The following is a 22,464-nucleotide window of genomic DNA, read 5'->3' as shown; positions in this document are numbered from 1 at the left end:
GACACGGTCAAAGGTTATGACATGCCTTTCAAACTCTGATTTAGCCTGTTGGTTGGTGAGGGGGTTGGGGAGAGCAATTCAAGAGCGATGTAGGTAATGGCACAGAGCCATTACACCCAAAAGAGGACCCCTCTCCCTCCCTGCCTCCCAGGGAAGGCAATTTGGACAGCTGCTACCAGAACGAATCAGGAGAGAGGCCCAATTTCAGAGCGCCATAAATATCCAGTCTGCAGAAAGGTGACAAATGTGGTTTAGATCAGATCATCAGATTTAAGCCTCCTGCTTTTCTGAGTATTAAACCGTTTAGGTCTGAACGCAAATCTGTCGCTTTAGATTTGAACCACTTGAACAAATGTTGTGAGCTTCAAGAGCTATAGTCAACTTTTTCTTGAAAAACCGACACTAAAATAAAAATAATGTTTCGAAAATATTTTATAAAAAATATTAAGCTTCATATATGTGTTTCTATTCAAAAATTACCACAAAAAGCGTAACATAATGATAAAATACTAATTTTGGCCATTGTCAGGCCGACTTTGTTTATATCCCTCTTCTATTCATGGGTTGCATTTGTAGTCCTACACCAGCCATTTTGAGGACCAACACAGGTGTTTTGATTAATGTAGAACATTGGTTCTATGCCAATCAGACAAATTGAACACCTGTGTTGGTCCTCAATATGGCTGGTTTAGGACTACAAATGCAACCCATGAATTGTTTTATATGGATTTGATAAGGGATGTAAACAAAGTCAGTCTGACAATGGACAAAATGATTATTTTATCATTATTTTACACTTTTTGTGGTCATTTTTGAATAGAAACACATAATGAAGCTTAATCTTTTTTATAAAATATTTTCGTTTTTTTTTTAGCGCTGGTCACACCGTCTCCATAGCGTGGCCGTGTGTGTAGGTATGTATGTTTGTTTGTATGTATGTATGTATGTGGGTGGGTGGGTCTGTATGTAGCCTCAAGCCTGTGGTGTAGTACCTTTTCTGACCACACATGTTAAGGGAGGGGCGCTGTTGTTCAGGCCAGGCCAGAACAGGCAAGGCACACTCACACTCACACACACGCACGCACGCACGCACGCACGCACACACACACACACACACACACACACACGCGCGCACAGACTCCACTGCTCAGTTCACACGGGTGTGATTTTTATTTTAGCGTCCGTTTTTCAAGAAAAAGTTGACTATAGTTAAGTTTATATATAAGTTTGATTCTATAAATGTCTTCTAAATCAGTGGTTCTCAAACTTTCTGATGTCAAGTGAAAAAAAAATTACATGTATTTGGCCACGGACCCCCATGCCCCATCAAAAAATATGTTGTTCCAGGGACCCCCCCAAAAGCAAATATTTGAGTTACAAATGAAAAGACATATTCAAAGACGGTCACGTTTTTTTTTCTCCAAAAATAGCAGATATACAATCTCGCAGCGCGGCACTCGGAGCTTGTATATCTGCTATTTTTCAATAGTTAAAGCATAAAATAATTCGAGGACTAAATGGCTTAACCCCACCCAGCCTTTGCTTCCAGGCAGCGATCGATTAGCAAGCCTCGCTATCTCCATCTGCACACACTCTGCAGCGCGCGTATGAAGGTCTGCCCATCTCACTCAAACTGTATTACAATCTCACACGATATAGAACCCTCTGGGCCTTTATTGATTCCAGTGAATCTCGTGCTGATATCTGAATCGTTCTGTGCACAGAATATGTGCACGTTACACTGACTTCTCTGAAGATTGCAAACAATCCTTGGTGTCTAGGGAGAGAGAGAAAAACCGGTATTCCTGGTGAGACGTATTCATTGTGAAAAAGACAGACAACTGCAAAACACGTTGAACCACTTCAACAACAAAAGAAGAAACACAGACTTGTGTGTGAACCAACGCCCACCGATGAGTTAATAATATGCTGCTCAGCAATCTTTGCGGACAACTTTTAAAATCTTTGGTTCAAACTTTAGGACACCTTTTTAAAGAAAACAATGATTCTCTATGACCTCATGCACACCAGCGCACACCACGTGTTTTTTTCCGTGCGAAAAAAACACGTCTGTGTGCAAGGCCCTTAAGAGTACAAATATTTGTCTTGGTGTGCCTTAAGATTTTGACTTGAGGACAAAAAGTTTGAAAACCACTGGGGTTAGAATCCTATTGAAACTCAATGATCAAGCAAGTCTCCATAAAGTTTTTTTTTAATGTGTGTGTGTGTGTGTGTGTGTGTGTGTGTGTGTGTGTGTGTGTGTGTGTGTGTGTGTGTGTGTGTGGAGGAGGGGGTCACTTTCCAAACCACCTCAAATCGTCTGATTGATGGCATTCGTCGGGTAGACGTATGCCACGTTGCCAACGACCATCACCCTCATTAAGACAGCCCTTGATTGGCCGAGCAGTAATTAAGTCCATCTGGCGGAGTCAACTCTTTTTTTAATGTATTCACAGCCTAATTATGGCCCAGGTACAGGACTTTAAAACGCATTCGGAACGGGTACACATTATTGAGTATCATTATTTTATGCTTTAACTATTGAAAAATAGTAGATATACAAGCTCACAGCGCGGCACCGAGTGCCGCGCTGCGAGCTTGTAGATCTGCTATTTTTAAAAAAATGGTGAAAATTTGAATTTTGACCTGATTCTATAAGTCTTTTGAATCCTTAAAAGGTTTTTTGAAAATCCTATGTTTCTATGTCAGCAATCTGGCCAGCCATCGTCAAAGAAAAGGTCCTTTTCACTTCAACTGGAGCTCAGTTTGTCTGTTCTTGAGAGACCACTATGTCAGTGGTTCTCAAACCTTTTCATGTGAAGGACCCCCAAAATGATATGTATTTGGCCACGGACCCCCCATCTCAAAATATTTTGTTCCAGGGACCACCCAGAAGTAAAATTAGAGTTACAAATGTTCGTTTTAAAAATACATATATTCAAAGATTTGCACACATTTTCACGACTTTTTCAAAAATGGCAGATCTACAAGTATATCTGCTATTTTTCAATAGTTAAAGCATTCAATAATTCTAGGCCCTAAATGGCTTAATGGCTGCAAGTCCGAACCGAGCATCATTAAACACCCAAAGCAAAAAGGCTAATTACGCCCCAATTACCTCACTTGCTTCTAATTGGGATGACCCGGAGGTTCCGCGGGGCAGTAACAAGCTCGACCGGTATAGGGGGGGGGGGGGGGGGGAGACGGAATAAAAGGAGTGTTGCCCTCTGGAGAAGAACGTTCGGGGCAGCTTATTTACCCCCATTAAAACCCATTTAGGCCTAGAATTATTGAATGCTTTAACCAGTGAAAAATAGCAGATCTACAAGCTCACAGCGCGGCACCGAGTGCCGCGCTGTGAGCTTGTAGATCTGCTATTTTTGAAAAAGTCGTGAAAATGTGTGCAAATCTTTGAATATATGTATTTTCAAAGCGAACGTTTGCAACTCAAATTTTGCTTCTGGGTGGTCCCTGGAACTAAATATTTTGAGATGCGGGTCCGTGGCCAAATATATATCATTTTGGGGGTCCTTCACATGAAAAGGTTTGAGAACCACTGACATGGTAGTCTCTCAAGAACAGACAAACTGAGCTCCAGTTAAGTGAAAAGGACATTTTCTTTGACGATGGCTGGCCAGATTGCTGACATAGAAGCATAGGTTTTTCAAAAAAACCTTAGAAGGATTCAAAAAACACTTATAGAATCGGGTCAAAATTCGAATTTTCACGATTTTTCAAAAATAGCAGATCTACAAGCTCGCAGCGCGGCACAGAGCTTGTATATCTGCTATTTTTCAATAGTTAAAGCATAAAATAATGATACATAATAGTGTGTACCCGTTCTAAATGGGTTAAACGAGGTCCCCAGAACAGGGTCGCTGCAGACAAACCAGGGGGCCTTATGAATTTACACCTCATTAAAAGTCGGGACGGGAGGCAAAAGTATAGGAGCGGCGCTGGATTGTGCCAGCGGGGCTGGTGTGAACACTTGATGAGGTCATACTGTACACAGCTACTTCCTATAGTGCATACGTCAGTTTGTTTCGCATCACCCTGGCCACAATAGGCGATGTAAATGGCATGTATCTGCAGACACCGGAAGTGCTGCGGTTATGCGTTGCAACGCCTTGCGCTGCGAGGCGTTGTGAGCTTGTAGAATTTTCGGCAAAGAGCTTTGGTGTAAAGGGGGAAAAGAGCAGACTAAGTACAGAGTGAAAGTTAAGTATTGACGGTTCAAGTGGTTAAATATCTGAAAATACAAATTGACATGAATTCTAAATACACTGATGATCGTGCTGTAAAACGATGAAACTACATGGAATCAATGAAAAGGTTGTGGGGGTCCCGGGGGTCCCTGCTACATCTCTCTCTCTCAACTAAGGGGTCCTTGGCCTGAAAACGTTGAAGACTCCCGTGCTAGATAGTTGCTAGAACAGCAGCACAAATAGCCACCAACAAAATATGAGAATCTGTGCTCAACTGCGTCTTTTTGATCGACAAGGTGATCAGATTGGGATAATTCATGTGATCGATAATTATTGAGATGATTAAAAATAACCATTCGTGCTTTCCAAACAAATAAATAAAAAAAGACAAAAAAAATAAAAAAACATTCACACGTTTGATCAAAACAGACAACACAAGATGAGACAACAGTATTGAGAATGAGTTCTTGAAGAGACGCAAAGAGACATGTCATTTCAATGACACATCGGAAGAAGAGAATGTTTGTTTCATCACAACATTGAATGGAAAATGTATCGGTGTCTCATCTGCAACAATCGTTCCCCGCTAGCGAAGAAGGAGAACTTGGAACACAATCTGACAAATCACAAACCATTCAACATAACTTTTCCAGTGAACTGTGAATGAAAAAGGTAAAGGATGTGAAGGTTTTCAACTAGCAACACACAACTGTCTGTTTTCAGGAAGCCGGTTGCTATTAGAGATGGGACGATATGAAAATGTCATATCACGATTATTGTTACAAAATAAATCGTGATTTATGATATTATCGTGATAATCAAAATCCATTACATCCTTGGGCGGAACATTTGCCAACAAATAGCAGATCTACAAGCTCACAGCGCGCCGCGACGCTTTGTTAGCTTGTAGATTGGCTATTTTTTGGCAAAGACATTTCATAGAGTTAAAAAAAGACTGTATCAATCAAGTACCTTTTACCAATTCTAGAGGTACCAGATATGCAGCTCAGCAAATAAAAGGTGAATTGATCCCAGTGCATGACGGAGGACGATATCACCATAAATTTATTTTTTTATCACAATATAGGATAATGTCGCTTATCGTCCCATCCCTAGTTGCTATAACGTATGTGATCACAGCAGCCTCCAATCGGGTATCATTCAGGGACGGGGAGTTATTCAACGAGGCTTTGCTTTATCCTGCCAAGAATTTGTTTGGCCATTTTAACAACCAGACTGAAATCATGAATATCATCAACCATCAACCTTCAGCTGTCCACAGGAGAACAGTCACACTGAGATGAGAGGGGATTTCAGAGGACTTGGATGCGTTGCTGAAAAAGAACGTCAATTCAGGCTGTGTGCATTTCCAAAATACATTACTGATCAGATGTTAACCAGCTGAACATTTTCATCTGAATGGTGCTTGATGACTGACGAGTGCATGAGAGGACAATTACAGACACACAAGAGGAGAAACAAGAGGAGAAACACCAGAGAAGATAGTTTGGAGAACTCTTGTGTGCTGCTGCAATACACAACGCGTCGCCTTGCGACGCGTTGTGAGCTTGTAGATCGGCTATTTTTTGGCAAAGACATTTGATAGAGAGTGACAAAAAGACTATTAAGTACATACTGTATATTATATAAGTACCTTTTACCAATAGAGGGTTTAAATGGTACCGAATATGCAGCTCGGCAAATAAAAGATGAATTGATCCCAGTGCATGACGGAGGACGATATCACGATAAATTAAATCTCCACGATACGATTATCGAGTGTTTTTTATCACAATATACTGTTAGGATATTGTGCATCATAATCTTACACATAACTTTCCACACACTGCACACATGGTTTTATTATTTTATTTCTATTGTTTTGGCACTGTCTCTGTACGTCATGACGGCGGAGGCCGGCTACTTGCGGCACGACTACGCTATATGAACGGACGTCATCACACTGGGACAGGAGACAAGGAAGTGTTTGAAGAGCGTGGCGGCTTGTGTGTTACGAGCTGCGGTTTGGAAGTCGATACAGCTTTGACTTTAACGTACATACGGAGGCCACAACTCAACGGCGGTTGCAGAAGATAAGGGACGGGTGGATAGCGCTGTCCTCCGGTGCCTTATAGTTGCAGGAGTGGGGAAGAGTGGAGCTTTGCGTACGATAGAAAGTTATTGACTGTCCCGCTGCAGTGAGAACCAGCGTTGTGAATGTGCAGAGACTAATACATAAAAAGAGGAAAAATCCTACGGGAGAAAAAAAATAAGAAAATATAAAAACAACAAAAAGACCACGGGTTGTTTACCCGCATCTGAACTGACCATATCCAGCACCTCGCTCCGGCTGTGTTGGCCAACGACAGAGCTGGCTGTGGCCAGTAGGGGAGTGGACGTGTAAAGTGTTGATGTTGGGGACAGTGCCGTTTTGTTTTAGTTGCTTTAGACATGCACACGCGCACACTCACACACACACACACACACACACACACACACACACACACACACACACACACACACACACACACACACACACACACACACACACACACACACACACACACACACACACACACACACACACACACACACACACACACACACACACACACACACAGCTTACTTTTAGGTCAAGGTAGCTCCTATCTATTGCTAGTTAACAAGCCGATAGGATTAACCCGTGACAATACGATAATATCGCGTATCGTCACATCCCTATTAAGCACCAGTCTGGAGGTGGAAGGTTAAAAGAGCGGGAGGGAGGGAGGTTTACCGGGACCTTCGTTGTCCTCACAGCTTCTCAGCTTGTAAAAGTTGTCCCATAATGTGTGTGGAGGACAAATCGTTCCAGCGAGCGTGCCCTGAAAGCAGAACGCGGCCGGCTTATTTACAGCAGTAAATACACTGTGACCAATTACCAGTCTTCTCTGGGACGCCGGTACGCCCCAGGCCGCCCCGCGCTCACCGCTGATAATCCAATTCCGTGGAAATGTCTTCTTCTTACAATAATGACACCCTGGAAAGCAGGCAGAGAAACTGCCTCAAACACATGCAGGGGTTGTCCCAGGTGACCGGCGGAGACAGAGAGAGAGAGAGACTTCTCCAGACCTCTCTGTTTGCTATTATTCCCATCACAACTTTGGAGGAAATGGTGCTTTTCCTGTGCTGAAGCGATATAGAGACTTCTCCAATGGGTAAACAACTGTGGGCCGGCCATAGCTGAGTGGATAGAGAGTAGGGATGTAAAAAAAAAAAAATTGAAAATCGACTCGAAAATCGACTCATGCTCACCGCGACTCAAAAAGTACAAGTCGGAAAATCGTTTTTTTTTATTTATTTTTTTATCCTAAAGTTTTTCGCCCAAAAAATGTTTCAATCGCTTGTTCAAAAGCGTTATAAGCGTTAATGTTTTCCAAATGTGAGAGGACCGGTGTGTGTGTCTGTGTCAGAGACGAGTGAATGTCTGTGTTGTGCATGCATGCATCGCAGATTCGCATGCATACGGCGCTAGTCAGGTCCGCGGACTACTGGTTGAGAAACACTGCTGGTCTGTTCGTGTGCACGCGTCATAGCGGTGCGCGCTGACTGGATGTGTTTTGTTTTCCTCCTGCCTGTGCATGCATGCTTGACACGAAAGCTCGCTTGTTAATGGCAGCGTCGCCCCGTGTGCAGTGATTTTGTCAAGACAATAAAACACAAAATACACTACTCGTCGTTAATGCGACACACCCGTGGACGCGGTCGGGGAGAGCGAGCGAGGCAGACCAAAGCTCCACATTTGATACACTAGCCTGGGTGTCAGCCAGAGCGCTCCCACTACTTTCCATGGACTTGGTCACTCCGCTTCTAGTCTCTAGAGAACAGACTCCATGCTAACGCAAGGAAGAGCAATTATTTATTATAATTATTATTAGGGCTTTGATGCAAGTTCTGATGGGTGCAGCTGCATAAGTTGAGTTGCTTAAAGTAATGCGCCGTTGTGCTCTCCTCTCAGCTGCTGCTTAGCGAAAAGTCGATCGACGCGTAAATTTTCGGCCTCTGCGCGTCGATTCGCAAATAATGCGTCGATTAACATCCCTAGTAGTAGTAGAGAGGCCGTCATGGGGATTGGAAGGTCACCAGTTCGACCCTCACCTCACCCACTTTTTATGTGTTGAAGTGTCTCTGAGGAAGACAACTAAACACTATCACAGGGGTCTTCAACGTTTTCAGCCCAAGGACCCCTTAGTTGAGAGAGAGATGAAGCAGGGACCCCCACAACCTGTTCATAGATTCCATATAGTTTCATTGTTTGACAGCACAATCATCAGTGTATTTTGGATTCACGTCAATTTGTGTTTTCAGATATTTAACCACTTGAACTGTCAATACTTAATAAACTTGACCTTTTACTCTGTACTTAGTGTGCTCTTTTTCCCTACACCAAACCAAAAATAGCCGATCTACAAGCTCACAACGCCTCGCGCTGCGAGGCGTTGTGAGCTTGTAGATCTGCAATTTTTGGCTGAATATGGACACTAGGGTGAATATGGACACTAGGGTTCAAGTGCATGCATATAAAAAAGGTTTCTATCACACAAAGATTTGTTGAAGACCCCTGCCCTAACAGCTCCCCCCCTGTCCGCCCTCAACTGAGCCATCTGAGCAGCCACCTGCTGGGTGGAGCAGTGAAAGCAATTCCCACACCTGGCTTAAACCATTGGTCCTCAAACTTCTCAAACAAAATAACTCTAAACCTCTAGAACTCAAATAACTACAAATGGGGTCCATTTGGTCCCATGGTACACTCGCAGAGTTACAGAACTTAAAGGTCGTTGCACACTGCTGCGTTTCTTTAGACCGAATATAGAAGCTAATTTAGGAGCACGTAAATAAAGAAATCAACCTCACGTTAAGTCAATCATGTTTACACGCTGCCGCCCGTTTCGTATTTATTTTCGGACCACTGAGGCCCTTGCTCTCTCTATCTCTCTGTCTCTCTCTCTCTCTCTCTCTCCTTGCCCTGAAAAATGCATTTCGCAACAAAAAAACGCAGCAGTGTGCAACCAGCTTAAGTGTCCATTTCAAACCCCCACTGGTTCCCAAGCAGTGGGTCGGGACCCATTTGTGGGTTGTGTTTTTTGTGGTTCCCTTAATGTTTTGTTTCCTACATTTAGTTTTTTAATTAGTATTCCAAATATTTTCAAAAAAAAAGAAAAAAATACCAATAAAGCTAAATTCTTCTTGTTGATTCTTGATAGCCTGATGTCCCACTGGTGGATTACATCATTTAACCTTTGCAAGGGGCTTGCGTTAGGAATGTTCCCACCTAAATTCTAGGAGGCGGATTGCTTTACATCTCATGGTGTGCATTGTAAATGTCAGCTGGGTAGGTTAAATTGAGGTGACAGTTTAAATACAGAAGTGTATGTGTTCAGAGGGACATTTATCTGAGCACTTAAACCTGGTTGATACAGTACATCTATTGGTGTTAATCAGCTTATCAGCTGAGCGGTCAGTATTGACTATTTGTCAAGCCTACACAGTAAAGGGCTTTGCACACAGGCCTGTTGCATTTTCCTTTTGCGTTTGCTGCTTGATTAAAACGCATTGGATTTGGTGTGTAATAGTCTTGGAGGATTTGCCTCGATACGTGGGCTTTTTGAGACATAGGTAACCTCCTCCATCTTTGCCTCTGGTTACCCATACTTGTGCAACTTCCTGCTACTCAGATTCTGAGCAGGGCTGACTTCCGGCCCAGAGGTATAATGGTTTCTTCCCAGAAGTTCTTCTCGCCCCCCTAGTGGCGAGAAAAATAACTTATGGGAACTCAGATTAGGTGTGTAATGCTGTGTGGAATCCGCTCTGCAGATCCGAAAAGGAGTCATAAAAGGAGTCAATGAGTTTTTACCTCATGCGACAAGACGCACAAATCGAACTGGGTTTGATCGGGAAAAGAACGCACTGCCTCAGCCAGTTGCCGCACGGCAGAAGAAAACATAATGGCTGCTATCTCATGAATGCCTGAACGGATTTCCAAGCAGATGTTTTTGTTTTTAAAGCTGTGAAGGGCGTGCACACACGTGGTGCATGATCTAGGCATGGGCGTGCATGATCCGTGCACTATGAATTACATGGAAGTCTATGGAGACATGTGGCATCCTGGCACGTTGGCAGCCATTTTTAAAGGAGATATAGTCAACTTTTCTTGAAAAAAATATAAAAAAAAAGATGAAGCTTCAAATGTGTTTCTATTCAAAAACGACCACAAAAAGTGTAAAATAATGATAAAATAATCATTTTGGCCATCGTCAGACCGACTTTGTTTACATCCCTTATCAATCCATATAAAAGAATAGAAGAGGGATGTAAACAAAGTCAGGCTGTCAATGGCCAAAATTATTATTTTATCATTATTTTACACTTTTTGTGGTAATTTTTTAATTGAAACACATAATGAAGCTTAATCTGTTTTTTAAATATTTTTGAAACATTCTTTTTATTTTATTGTATTTTTTTCAAGAGAAAAGTTGACTATAGCTCCTTTAAAATGCAGTGAATGAGTTAAGAGTGATTATGTACAGTAATGCGTGTGTGTGTGTGTGTGTGTGTGTGTGTGTGTGTGTGTCTGTGTGTGTGTGTCTGTGTGTGTGTGTGTGTGTGTGTGTGTGTGTGTGTGTGTGTGTGTGTGTGTGTGTGTGTGTCTGTGTGGGCAGCTCTTACCTGCAGAGGGGGGTCCCAGCAGCATGGGGCAGCACTCCAGGATGGTGACCATGCCCACGGCTCTGGGAAAGCGCTCAGGTCCCATCAGGTCCATCAGGCACTCGAATATCAGGGCGAACACCATGCCAAAGCCGATGCCGAAGAAGGCGGCGTACACCACCAGGGCGGCGTAGCTGGTGGCCAGCGGGCACAGCAGGTGCACCACACCGGTGAAGACCATGGCGAAGCTGAGGAAGTACTGGACCCTGGGGCGGATCCACCTGGAGTAGTGTTGTTTTTGACAGCAAAATTTTGATTTAGTTTTAGTCATAGTCTTTTGAATAAAACGTCATTTAGTTTTAGTCATAATTTAGTCACCTGAAAAGTTTTAGTTTTAGTCTAATTTTAGTCGACTAAATATCATACGATTTTAGACGACTAAATCTACAGTTGATTTAGTCGACTAAAATGTATTTTGGCAGGCCTTGGTGGCATCGTAATGACTGATTTTACACTTGTTTGCGTGCTGAAAATAGCAGATCTACAAGCTCACAACGCGTCGCAGCGCGACGCGTTGTGAGCTTGTAGATCGGCTATTTTCAGCACGCAACACCTGAGAGCAACCAAACATAAAATGACTCTCTTCTCCACTAGTCCCTCCCTAACGTTTTAGTCTAGTTTTTATTTTGTTGACGTTGTTTAGTTTTAGTCATCACAGCTTAGTTTTTATTTAGTTTTCGTCAGTGAAAAAAAAACACAGTCGACAAACATTTTTTCGTGCATAGTTTTAGTCGACGAAAGCAACACTGACCTGGAGTTGGCCAGCAGGCCGGTGCCGGGCCGCACGAACATGTCCACGAAGCCCATGACGGAGAGCAGGTAGGCAGCCAGGTAGTCGTCCACGCCACAGCTGATGGCCAGGGACGACAGGTAGATGATGGGCGCGTAGGCGGTGAAGAAGAAGAACATGTTGCCCACCAGGTAGATGACGAAGCCTCGGTGCTTGAAGAGGGAGAAGTCCAAGAGCTTGTTGACGTGGCTCGTGCAGCCTCCTCGCAGTTTGGTGGTGTTGGTGGTGCCGTTGGCTTCTCCGGCCGCCGCCGCCTTGTGGGACGCCTCCTGTTAGATGATTTTGGTTATAGTTAGTATCATATCGTTTGAATTCAATAAATATATATATTGTGCCATGCAACCTGCCACCTTGGTAAAAGGAAAACTCGACCTCATTCTCACGACCGCGCGTTTTTCAACGGGTCTGTAGCCTTAAGCTAGATGCAGAATAGACCAAAATCTAATCTTTGCTTCTGGGGGTCCCTGGAACAAAATATTTTGCGACATTCTGGGGGTCCTTGACATGACAAAGTTTGCAAAATATTTTGTTCCAGGGACCCCCAGAAGCAAAGATTAGATTTTGGTCTATTCTGCATATAGCTTAAGGCCACAGACCCGTTGGGAAACACGCCGTCGCACAAATAAGGTCAAGTTTGTTTTAGGTCGAGTTTTCCTGTATTCGCCACCACGTGTCTCTGTCTTGTTGTTATGATCTGGGAACCAATCAAAGACTTCAACGGTTATACCTTAATTCATATATACTATTGTTCTCCACCATTTTGGGAGAGAGAGCTCCAACCATGTGTTTTCTGTACTGTTTACCTTTTGTCTGTCTCTCTCAGAATACAGTACATTTTAATATACACTCTGATTTCTCTCATGTCTTATTTCTTTGAATTAAGGCAGGGGTCTTCAACGTTTTCAGGCCAAGGACCCCTTAGTTGAGAGAAAGAGTTGGAGCAGGGACCCCCACAAAATTTTCATACATTCCATATAGTTTCATTGTTTGATTCATGTAAATTTGTGTTTTCAGATATTTAACCACTTGAACTGTCAATACTTAATAAACTTGACCTTTCACTCTGTACTTGGTCTGCTCTTTTTTCCCCTCTACACCAAACCAAGGTTTCTATCACACAAAGATTTGGAGGACCCCCTGTAATAACTCTGAGGACCCCCTAAGGGTCCCGGTCCCCCTGTTGAAGACCCCTGAATTAAGGCAATAAGAGTCTTTGAATGTTTCTATTACCTCGGCAGGTGGGTTCCTGGGGGCCGCGATGGGCCGCATGAGGGCCCCGGCCACGCAGCAGTTGAGCAGCACCGCCCCCAGGATGAAGAGGCTGCCCCTCCAGCCGAAGTGCTGCAGCAGGAACCCGTTGAGAGGAGCCAGGAAACACAGGAAGACCGGACTGCCCGCCATGGCCAGCCCGTTGGCCAGGGGACGCCTGGCCAGGAAGTACTTGCCAATGATGGTGACGGAAGCGTTGAGGTTGAAGGCCAGGCCAAAACCTGAGGGTGGAAAAAGAGGAACCACTTAAGACGTATATTCTTGCTTTGTTATGTGACGAATGGTGAAAATAGCCGATCTACAAGCTTTCAATGCATACTGTATATAAAATAGGTAAATGGTGCATTTATATAGCGCTTTTATCCAAGGCACTTTACAGAGATTGTGCATTATTACAGTACATTCACCCATTCACACACACACATTCATACACCGATGGCGGTGGAAACCATGCAAGCCACCAAACTGCTCACCGGGAGCAACTAGGGTTTCAGAGTCTTGCTCAAGGACTCTTCGACTTTAACTCAGGGGGAGCCCGGATTCGAACTGGGAACCCTTCGGGAACCCTTATAGATAGATAGATCGATATACTGTAAGTCAAGTTCATATGAGCTTGTAGATCTGCCATTTTAGAAAAATGCGTGAAAGCGTATTAAGCAAACATTTTTAAATGAATTATTTTGGTCCCTGGCACAAAATATTTTGAGATGAGGGTTTGCGGCTAAATACATAATTGTGGGGGTCCTTGATATGAAAAGGGCAGAGAAACACTGGTATACTCTAGCGCAGGGGTTCCCAAACTTTTTAGGCTCAGGGCACCCCTATAAATATTATTTTCATCCGAGGCACCCCTACATTATATTCATAATTTTCACTCCCAACACACCTTATTTTAGCGATTATGTTGCGAGGAAAATGTTGAGATAATAGACATTTTGATTAGAACTGACCAAAAATAACTTTGTACTTCAAGTTTAAAATGGTAATAAATATTGTTTTGAGTGTCCAAATGAATTCCAAATATTATCAAATTATCTCACGGCACCCCTGTACTTGCCATCACGGCACCCCAGGGTGCCCTGGCACCCACTTTGAAAACCCCTGCTGTAGCGACATACGTTTTTCAGAAAACTGTAAGGATTTAGAAGAAATTTTTAGAATCGTCCTCAGGAAACAGGGAGAACAGAGAGACGAGTTTCAAAATGATCAAAGCTTGAGCTGGCTGTATCTTCCTGAGCGTCGGTACCGCTGGTACACGTTCAAATAAATTAAGGCCCATTCTACAGATACGGTTCCATCTTGTTTCACATTTGCCAACTGAAGTCTCATTATGGGGAAAGCTGGAATAGTTTCAGAAAAAGAAAAGTATTTCTCCATTTAAGTGCTAATAAATTAAGAGTCTTGGCAATTTGTTCAGCGACACACACCCAAAAAAAGTTCCAACGTAATAGGATTCTGCCCAGAAAATGAGCACCTTGCTGCCCAAATGAGTCTTTGATAATAGATGAAAAGGCTGCAGTGTTCCATCATTCTGAAGCCTTCTTAACTATCCTCCGCTGAACATTCTTTCTGAGACATGATTTTGGCAAGTCAATGCAACATACTTTGTGAATTACAGCTATCGATTATCTTCTTAGCGACAATGATTCCGCTATATGTCAATGGTTTTGAGCAGGGGTCTTCAACGTTTTCAGGCCAAGGACCCGTTAGTTGAGAGAGAGATGTAGCAGGGACCCCCACAACCTGTTCATAGATTCCGTATAGTTAGTTTCATTGTTTGACAGCACAATCATCAGTGTATTTTGGATTCATGTCAATTTGTGTTTTCAGATATTTTACCACTTGAACCATCCAATACTTAATAAACTTGACCTTTCACTCTGTACTTAGTCTGCTCTTTTTTCCCCCTCAACAAAGCTCTTTGCCAAAAATAGACGATCTACAGGCTCACAACGCCTCACAGCGCGAGGCGTTGTAAGCTTGTAGATCTGCTATTTGGCTGAAGTTCTCAGAATATGGACGCTAGGGTTCTAGTGGTTAAATAAAAAAGGATAAAAAAAGTTTCTATCACACAAAGATTTGGAGGCCCCCCTGTAGTAACTCTGGGGACCCCCTGTTGAAGAACCTTGGTTTTGAGACAAATGAAGTTAACTCGACTTCAATTAATAGTAATTAATATTTACCATTTGAGTACATACCTGCATTCCTCCATCTGTATGTACAGTTTGATGTAAATGTTTGATGTTTATTATGTACAGTAACAGTAACACTGCCTGCCATGAGTCCATATTTATACCATAATGTGTCGTATCAGATACAGTAAGATAAGATACAGTAAATGTATTGTCTCATTTAATAGCTGATACAGCATTGACGTGGATTGTTTTTATCCAAGTAATCTTTTCATTGCAACTCCAGAGTAAACCAGAGTGATACAGTACGGGAGAGTGTTTTTTCCAGGTCGTTAAGTCCAAGTGTATCAAAAAAGCAACTGGGTTAAGGCAGCGGAAGCTTGTGATTGGCTGCGCGGAAGTGACGAAAGTCTGGGGGACGGAGATACACCTAAACCTAACCTTAACCCTAACCTCAGTAAAACTAACGCTGGTGAATGCTAACCTGGTGAAATCCTAAACTGCCAACGCTGGTGAATGCTAACCTGGTGAATGTTAAACTGGTCGGATCAACGGTGCTTAACCCAGTTGCTTTTTTGATACACTCGGACTGAAAGACCTGCAAAAAACACTCTCCCGATACAGTACAGTACTGCTGTACAAAAATACATTTTGTAACTGAAAATTCTTGTTGTGAAAACAAAAACCTTTTTGTAAAGTAGTCTGGCATGTCTACCAAATTCATGCAGTTTTAACATAATTAAGCACTGTGTTTTTTCAATTCATACAATACAATTTGTGGCCCTTCGCTCTTAAAATACCTATTTACATAGTTTTGAACGTTTCAAGAAAGAAAAAGAAAGAAAAAAAGAAAGCAGATATTCACATTTTCTGTAGCAAAACCCCTCGGACACGGACAGAGCATACCGATTGATATCACGAATATAATCAGTATAAATCATAATACCAGTAAGACTCCCTAAATCGGGAGATAAGCGACCGTCAGGTCGCATACACAAACTTTAGATGACATCACATTAGAGATACTGTGTACCGCTTTGCGTGATTTTTGGGCAGAATCTGTAGGAGCAGTGTCCAAAGATTTGTTTTAAAAAAATCATAATTGATATTGCTTGAAACCCAAGCACAGGCAGTGACTAGAATGTCCTTCTCTCCTGCGAGGTTGTGTGTGCGTGCACGTGTGTATGTGTGTGCGTGCACGCGCACGTGTGTATGTGTGAGTGCGGGGAAGGGTGGCGGCTACTGTAAGTGAAGCTACACAATGCCTATGTGTCAGTGTGCCAGGGACCAGGGGACCGGGGGGAGCGGTGTGGCACACACACGCTTCGCGGCGGCCCCGGGCGCCACACGTGGCCTGGCCCACGCGCCGGGACCCTATTAATCCTGGGCGCCACCCTGTGGCAGGGTAATGAGCCTCACAGGGTGTCAGCCCAACCCCCATGTGAGGAGCGGTAGGGACGGGAGCCTACGGGGGAGGGTAACAGAGGAGGGAGGGGGGGAGGGGGGAGGGGGCCCGCGGAAGAGACCACGCTCTCTGGGATTAGGGACAGGTCTGTCTTAATCCGTTTGGACCGGGTAACGGAAACCTGTGTCATGTTAGATGATATTTTATGCTTTAACTATTGAAAAATAGCCGATATACAAGCTCACAGCGCGGCACCGAGTGCCGCGCTGCGAGCTTGTAGATCTGCTATTTTTTGGCAAAAAAAAAATGGAAAGTTTGAGCAAGAATTTGAATATTTTTTTACGCGATTCTATATAAATGTCTTCTAAATCTTTCTTTCTAAATCAGCGGTTCTCGAACTTTTTCATGTCAAGGACCCCCAAAATGACATGTATTTGCCTGCGGATCCCCGATCTCAAAATAGGTTGTTCTGGGTGACCCCCCCAGAAGCAAATATTTGAGTTACAAATGTCTCTTTTTTTTTTTTTTTGGACAGTAGACTGAGGGGTGAGAGATGGGGGAGTGACACACAGCAAAGGTTGTCCGGATCGGGAATCGAACCGGCAACGCCGCCAGGCATCCATGCCTGGACAAGTGGGCCAGTGGGCGCCCCACAAATGTTTGCTTTTAAAAAGATATACTGGTATTCAAAAACTTGAGAAAAAACAATCACGATTTTTCTAAAATAGCAGATCCACAAGCTTGTATATCCGCTATTTTTCAATAGTTCAAAAGCATTAAATAATTCTACAGTGGGCCTAAATGGGTTAATTACCGTCCTGGCCGCTGCTCCAGAGGCCAGGGCACACGCCCTGGGCCCAGGCACACCTGGGCTCAGCCCAGCCAGGGGAACCGGACCTACAGCCAGCCGGCCCACAGAGAGCCTTGGACAAGGGGGTTAGCACCCCCACCGGGCCTTCATCATCATCAGGACAGAACCATGGTCTCGCCAGCCAAGATTCTGTTGCCCTCTGACAATTTACCAAAATGCTTCCATCGCACAGTCTGGAGCATGGGTCTTCAACATTTTCAGGCCAAGGACCCCTTAGCTGAGAGAGAGATGAAGCAGGGACGGACCCCCACTATATATTGTATAAAATTGTGTTGCAGATTAAAAATGTTCATGGATTTCTTAGACTTGTTTGACAGCACTGTCATCATGTTGGAGTCTTCTGGCTACACAAGACTAGGACAGAACTGAATGGTGAGCAGCGGGGGATAAACAAACTGAGGATTCACCGTCAGATTCAAAAGGAATTTTAGTATAGCGCTGCAACAATCAATTATACCCTTAGCGATTATTCAACTGATTACTCAAGAAGAATTCTGATAGATCAGACAAATAGAATACATTGATTAAACTGATTAAACATTTTAGCTCTATTCTATACTTTGTAGATCTGCTACTTTCGCTATTTTAGAATTTGAATCCTGAAAAGTAAAAGTTAACATATTAAAAAAGTGTATCTACAAGAAATATATATTTTTAACAATAAGTTTGATTTGAACAGTTACACCCCTAATTGTGTGGTAGTCATCTGGTCGACTTATTTGGCTAACAACTTATTATTTACCATTTTGAGCCTAAAATCTCATTCCAGTGTCAAAAGCGTTCAAAGCACAATACAGAAGATGTGTTGTGGGTGCAGTACCTCCAATGACACCAACAGTTAGGTACAGGTGAATGATGGAATTTGCTAAAGAAGCCAGTATGAAGGAGACCCCACACATCAGGCCTCCAACTATGACCATCGGCCGACTTCCAAAGCGTGTCACCAACAAACTGCTGACGGGTCCTGCAAGACGGGAGAAATATGAAGAGAGAGAGAGAGAGAGAGAGAGAGAGAGATTGGGAGAAATAAAATGACACATTTCAGTAATAATTGGATCAGTAATTAAAGGTAGGGTACGTGATAGGCTTTTGTTAAAATAAGTGTAAAAGTAAATTCTGATAGCACTCATTGCTATAGACCATACATGGGCAACTGGCGGCCCGGGGGTCACATGCAGCCCCCACCTTCACTTAATGCAGCCCGCTGGTTAAATTCTGAATAAACGTGCAAACATGATCCACTTTAATTACTTCAGTTTATATTAGTAGTTGAATGACTGGTATTAAAATGACTTTTTTATGTTTAATGTGTTTGTATTTAAGTTCATAAAGTTAGCATAAGTATACCTAAATGGATATCATATGAAATTAAATCAAAATGTTAAATGTCAGGATTCCAATTAATAAATAACAAAATATATTTTAGGATTCCAATTCAAAAGTAGCAAAAATAGCAGATCTACAAGCTCAAAACGCATCAAGCTGAGACGCGTTTTGAGATTGTAGATCGTCTATTTCTTATACTGGAGAGGTTTTTGCTTGACAGTAACAATATGCAATGTGGCCCACTGGAGTGAGTGTGGAAATATAGTGGCCCTCTCCCGTCAGACTTGATTTTGTTGATAATAAAATGATCTAATAAATTTTTACACAACAAATAAAAATACTTAAATAATGGTCTTCTAAATTATTAAAGTAAATGAACGTCTTCAACGTTTTCAGACCAAGGACCCCTTAGCTGAGAGAGAGATGAAGCAGGGACCCCCTCTACATATATGAGTATAAATGTGTGATACAGATTTTCATCGATTTCGTAGATAGACACAGACTTGTTTGACAGCACTGTCATCAGTCTATGTTGGATTCATGTTAATGTGTTTTTTCAAACATTTAACCACTTAAGCCGTCAATACTTTGTAAAGTTGATCTTTCGCTCTGTACTTGGTCCGCTCTATTTCCCCTCTACACCAAACCTATTTGACGAAAATAGTCGATCTACAAGCTCTCAACGCGAGCTTGTAGATCTGCTATTTTGGGCTAAAGTTCTCCTCGGAATAGGGATGCGAGGATTCAAGTTGTTAGTTTAAAAGAATCATCCTACAGTATCGCACAAAGATTTGGCGGCCCCCCCCTGTAGTAACTCTGAGGACCCCCTGGAATAATCAATTAGGAAAATATTGATAGATGCAGCCCTATGATTGACAACATCCTCCTAGTCATCAGGTGGTTTTGGGGGAGTAAGTGCAGACAGCCACAATGTGGGGGAAGTTGCTCACCCTAATTTTATGCTCTGTGCTCGCACGACGGCGTCACGCGGCGACGCAAATAGCCGACCTACAAGCCCACAACTCGCCGCAGCTGCTGTGACGCGTCGTCGTGGGCTCATGGGCCGGCTGTTTTCCCGGCGTGCGACGGAGCTTGAACCGGGGCCGGACGGAGGGCACGGCGTGCACAAGGACGTCACAGTGGGAGTTAAAACATTCAGAACGGGTACACATTATTGTGTATCATTATTTTATGCTTTATCTATTGAAAAATAGCAGATATACAAGCTCACAGCGCAGCACCGAGTGCCGCGCTGCGAGCTTGTAGATCTGCTATTTTTGAAAAAGCATGAAAATTTAAATTTTTACCCGATTCTATAAGTGTCTTTTGAATCCTTCTAAGATTTTTTTGAAAAAACCTATGTTTCTATGTCAGCAATCTGGCCAGCCATCGTCAAAGAAAAGGTCCTTTTCACTTAACTGGAGCTCAGCTAGTCTGTTCTTGAGAGACTACTATGTCAGTGGTTCTCAAACCTTTTCATGTGAAGGACCCCCAAAATGATATTTATTTGGCCACGGACTCCCATCTCAAAACATTTAGTTCCAGGGACCACCCAGAAGCAAAATTTGAGTTACAAACGTTCGCTTTGAAAATACATGTATTCAAAGATTTGCACACATTTTCACGACTTTTTCAAAAATAGCAGATCTACAAGCTCTGTGAGCTTGTATATCTGCTATTTTTCACTGGTTAAAGCATTCAATAATTCTAGGCCTAAATGGGTTTTAAAACACTTCCCCTCACTTTACCTCCGTAGCCAGTGAGTCATTACTGTACGCCCTGGCCTGATAATGTAAAACACTGCACTCTGTGATCAATCAGCAATTAAACAGCCCTTTATATGCCGTCATTCTCTCCCCTTCATTCATAACCCTGCACGAGAGAATGACATTGCCGCAATACAGTCGTTCCGAATCTGCAGTCAACTCTGGTGCAAAGTTCTTCTCGCTACTTGCTATTAACCTTTTTTTTTTTCTTTCATAGACTGATTGATTGACTGCAGTAGGGCATTCGCGAATAGTGATTTTTAGTATTCGAATTATTCGACCTCAAAGTATTCGAATAGTCAAATATTCGACAGGACTGGCCAAACTGTCAAATATTAAGTAAGCAAGAGTCGAATATTGTGAAAATAGCAGATCAACATGCTCACAACGCCTTGCGAGGCGTTGTGAGCATGTAGATCTGCTATTTTCACAATATTTATCTGTAGAACTGAGTCACATTAAATGTAATACCTACAATTCCAAGTGCTTGTCAGGGTGGGGGTTTATTTTGGGGGTCATGGCCTAAAAAAGGTTTGAGAACCCCTGGTATAGAGCATTAACAAATTCATCCACCAGGGGCATTTACAAATCATTCTTATGACTTCCTATCTAGCCAAGCTTTATAAACTATATATTTCTTAAAGAGAAAACAATAAAATAAAATAAAAAGCGAATATTCGACTTTGGTGAACAACGTCGAATAGTGACTTTAATATTCGAATATTTGGTGAATGCCCTAGACTGCAGGGTATCAATCAAACTGGCATGTCGGTAGGGCCGGGCAATATCTCGATGTTATATTGATTCCGCAATATGAGACTAGATACAGTCTGTGATTTTGGACATTGTAAGATGATGGTGATTTGATGCAATTGTTGCCTTTTTCTGGTTGCAACTGGCATAATTACTGAAATGCTGCAGTCTAGCAAGGCAGTGGTGATATGGGTCTCTGTCTGACTGTGGACACACACACACACACACACACACACACACACACACACACACTCTCACACACACACACACACTCACACTCACACACACACACACACACACACACACACACACACACACACACACACACACACACACATCCACCCACACACACACACACACACACACACACACCCCCACCCACACACACACACACACACACACACACAGCCCAGTAAACAGTAAAGAGGATTAGGCCTTCGTGTTGTGCAAACACCAGTTTCCTTCAAGACCTTGTTTACATGCGGTTGATTACATTTCACTGCATTAAAATCACTGCTTGTGAGAAGAACAGAGGAAACCAAACAAATACTAACACTGTAGCGTGCAGGCAAATCAATTGTCTAAAATGCATTATCTGTGAACAAAACCGTGAACAAAATTACTTCCTATACGACTACTGCGTACAGTACAAGACAAATGTGGAATTATGTCAACTGTGTGGATGTTTCTACTACAAGACAGTGGTTCTCAACCCGTGGGTCGGGACCCCCAGGGGGGTCCCCACATTATTTCGGGGGGTCCCCAGATGATTAACTTAATGTGCAACATTGTTTTCTCACTCAAGAGTAAACAAACAACATAAAGTTTAAGTTTATAGAGGGTATGTGCACATTTCTAAAATGAGAATTTAAGGACCTTTTAATACCTCTAAAATGTCAAATTAAACATTGGCAGAAATTGTGAAAAATAGCAGAGCTACAAGGTTCACAACGCCTCGCAACGCAAGGCGTTGTGAGCATGTAGATCTGCTATTTTCACAATAGAACCGTGTTATACAAAATGTAATGCCTCAACTCTTAGTGCTCGTCAGGGTGGAGGGGTCCCCAGTTAAAATGTGAGTATTTTGGGGGTTGGGGCCTGAAAAGGTTGAGAAGTTGAGAACCACTGCTATAAGAGACACTCCTGGAAGGCTGGCAGTGACATGTGCACTGCCTGAAGCCTGTGGAAATAGCCGATCTACAA

The 22,464-nt window shown here is 42.8% G+C and overlaps 1 protein-coding gene across 4 annotated transcripts in view; it reads right to left on the bottom strand.

Moving 5' to 3' along the window:
- Positions 1 to 22,464, bottom strand: part of LOC308287867 (monocarboxylate transporter 2-like) — a 39,694-nt gene that overhangs the window by 3,134 nt on the left and 14,096 nt on the right. For 3 of the 4 annotated variants that reach the window (XM_080729185.1, XM_080729186.1, XM_080729183.1), the window contains exons 3-6: positions 18,237 to 18,380; positions 12,970 to 13,229; positions 11,701 to 12,008; positions 10,911 to 11,170 (exon numbers count right to left, since the gene is read on the bottom strand). In XM_080729185.1, the coding sequence (XP_080585311.1) occupies positions 10,911 to 11,170; positions 11,701 to 12,008; positions 12,970 to 13,229; positions 18,237 to 18,380 (972 nt within the window). The remainder of the gene's footprint in view (positions 1 to 10,910; positions 11,171 to 11,700; positions 12,009 to 12,969; positions 13,230 to 18,236; positions 18,381 to 22,464) is intronic. The other variant, XM_080729184.1, reaches the window with a different exon arrangement.

The sequence above is a fragment of the Nannobrachium achirus genome (genome assembly GCF_963921795.1).
Source record: "Nannobrachium achirus genome assembly, chromosome: 6".
In the NCBI taxonomy this organism is placed as follows: domain Eukaryota; kingdom Metazoa; phylum Chordata; class Actinopteri; order Myctophiformes; family Myctophidae; genus Nannobrachium; species Nannobrachium achirus.
Note: the sequence above shows the minus strand (reverse complement) of the source record. Positions and strands in the feature narration are given on the sequence as shown.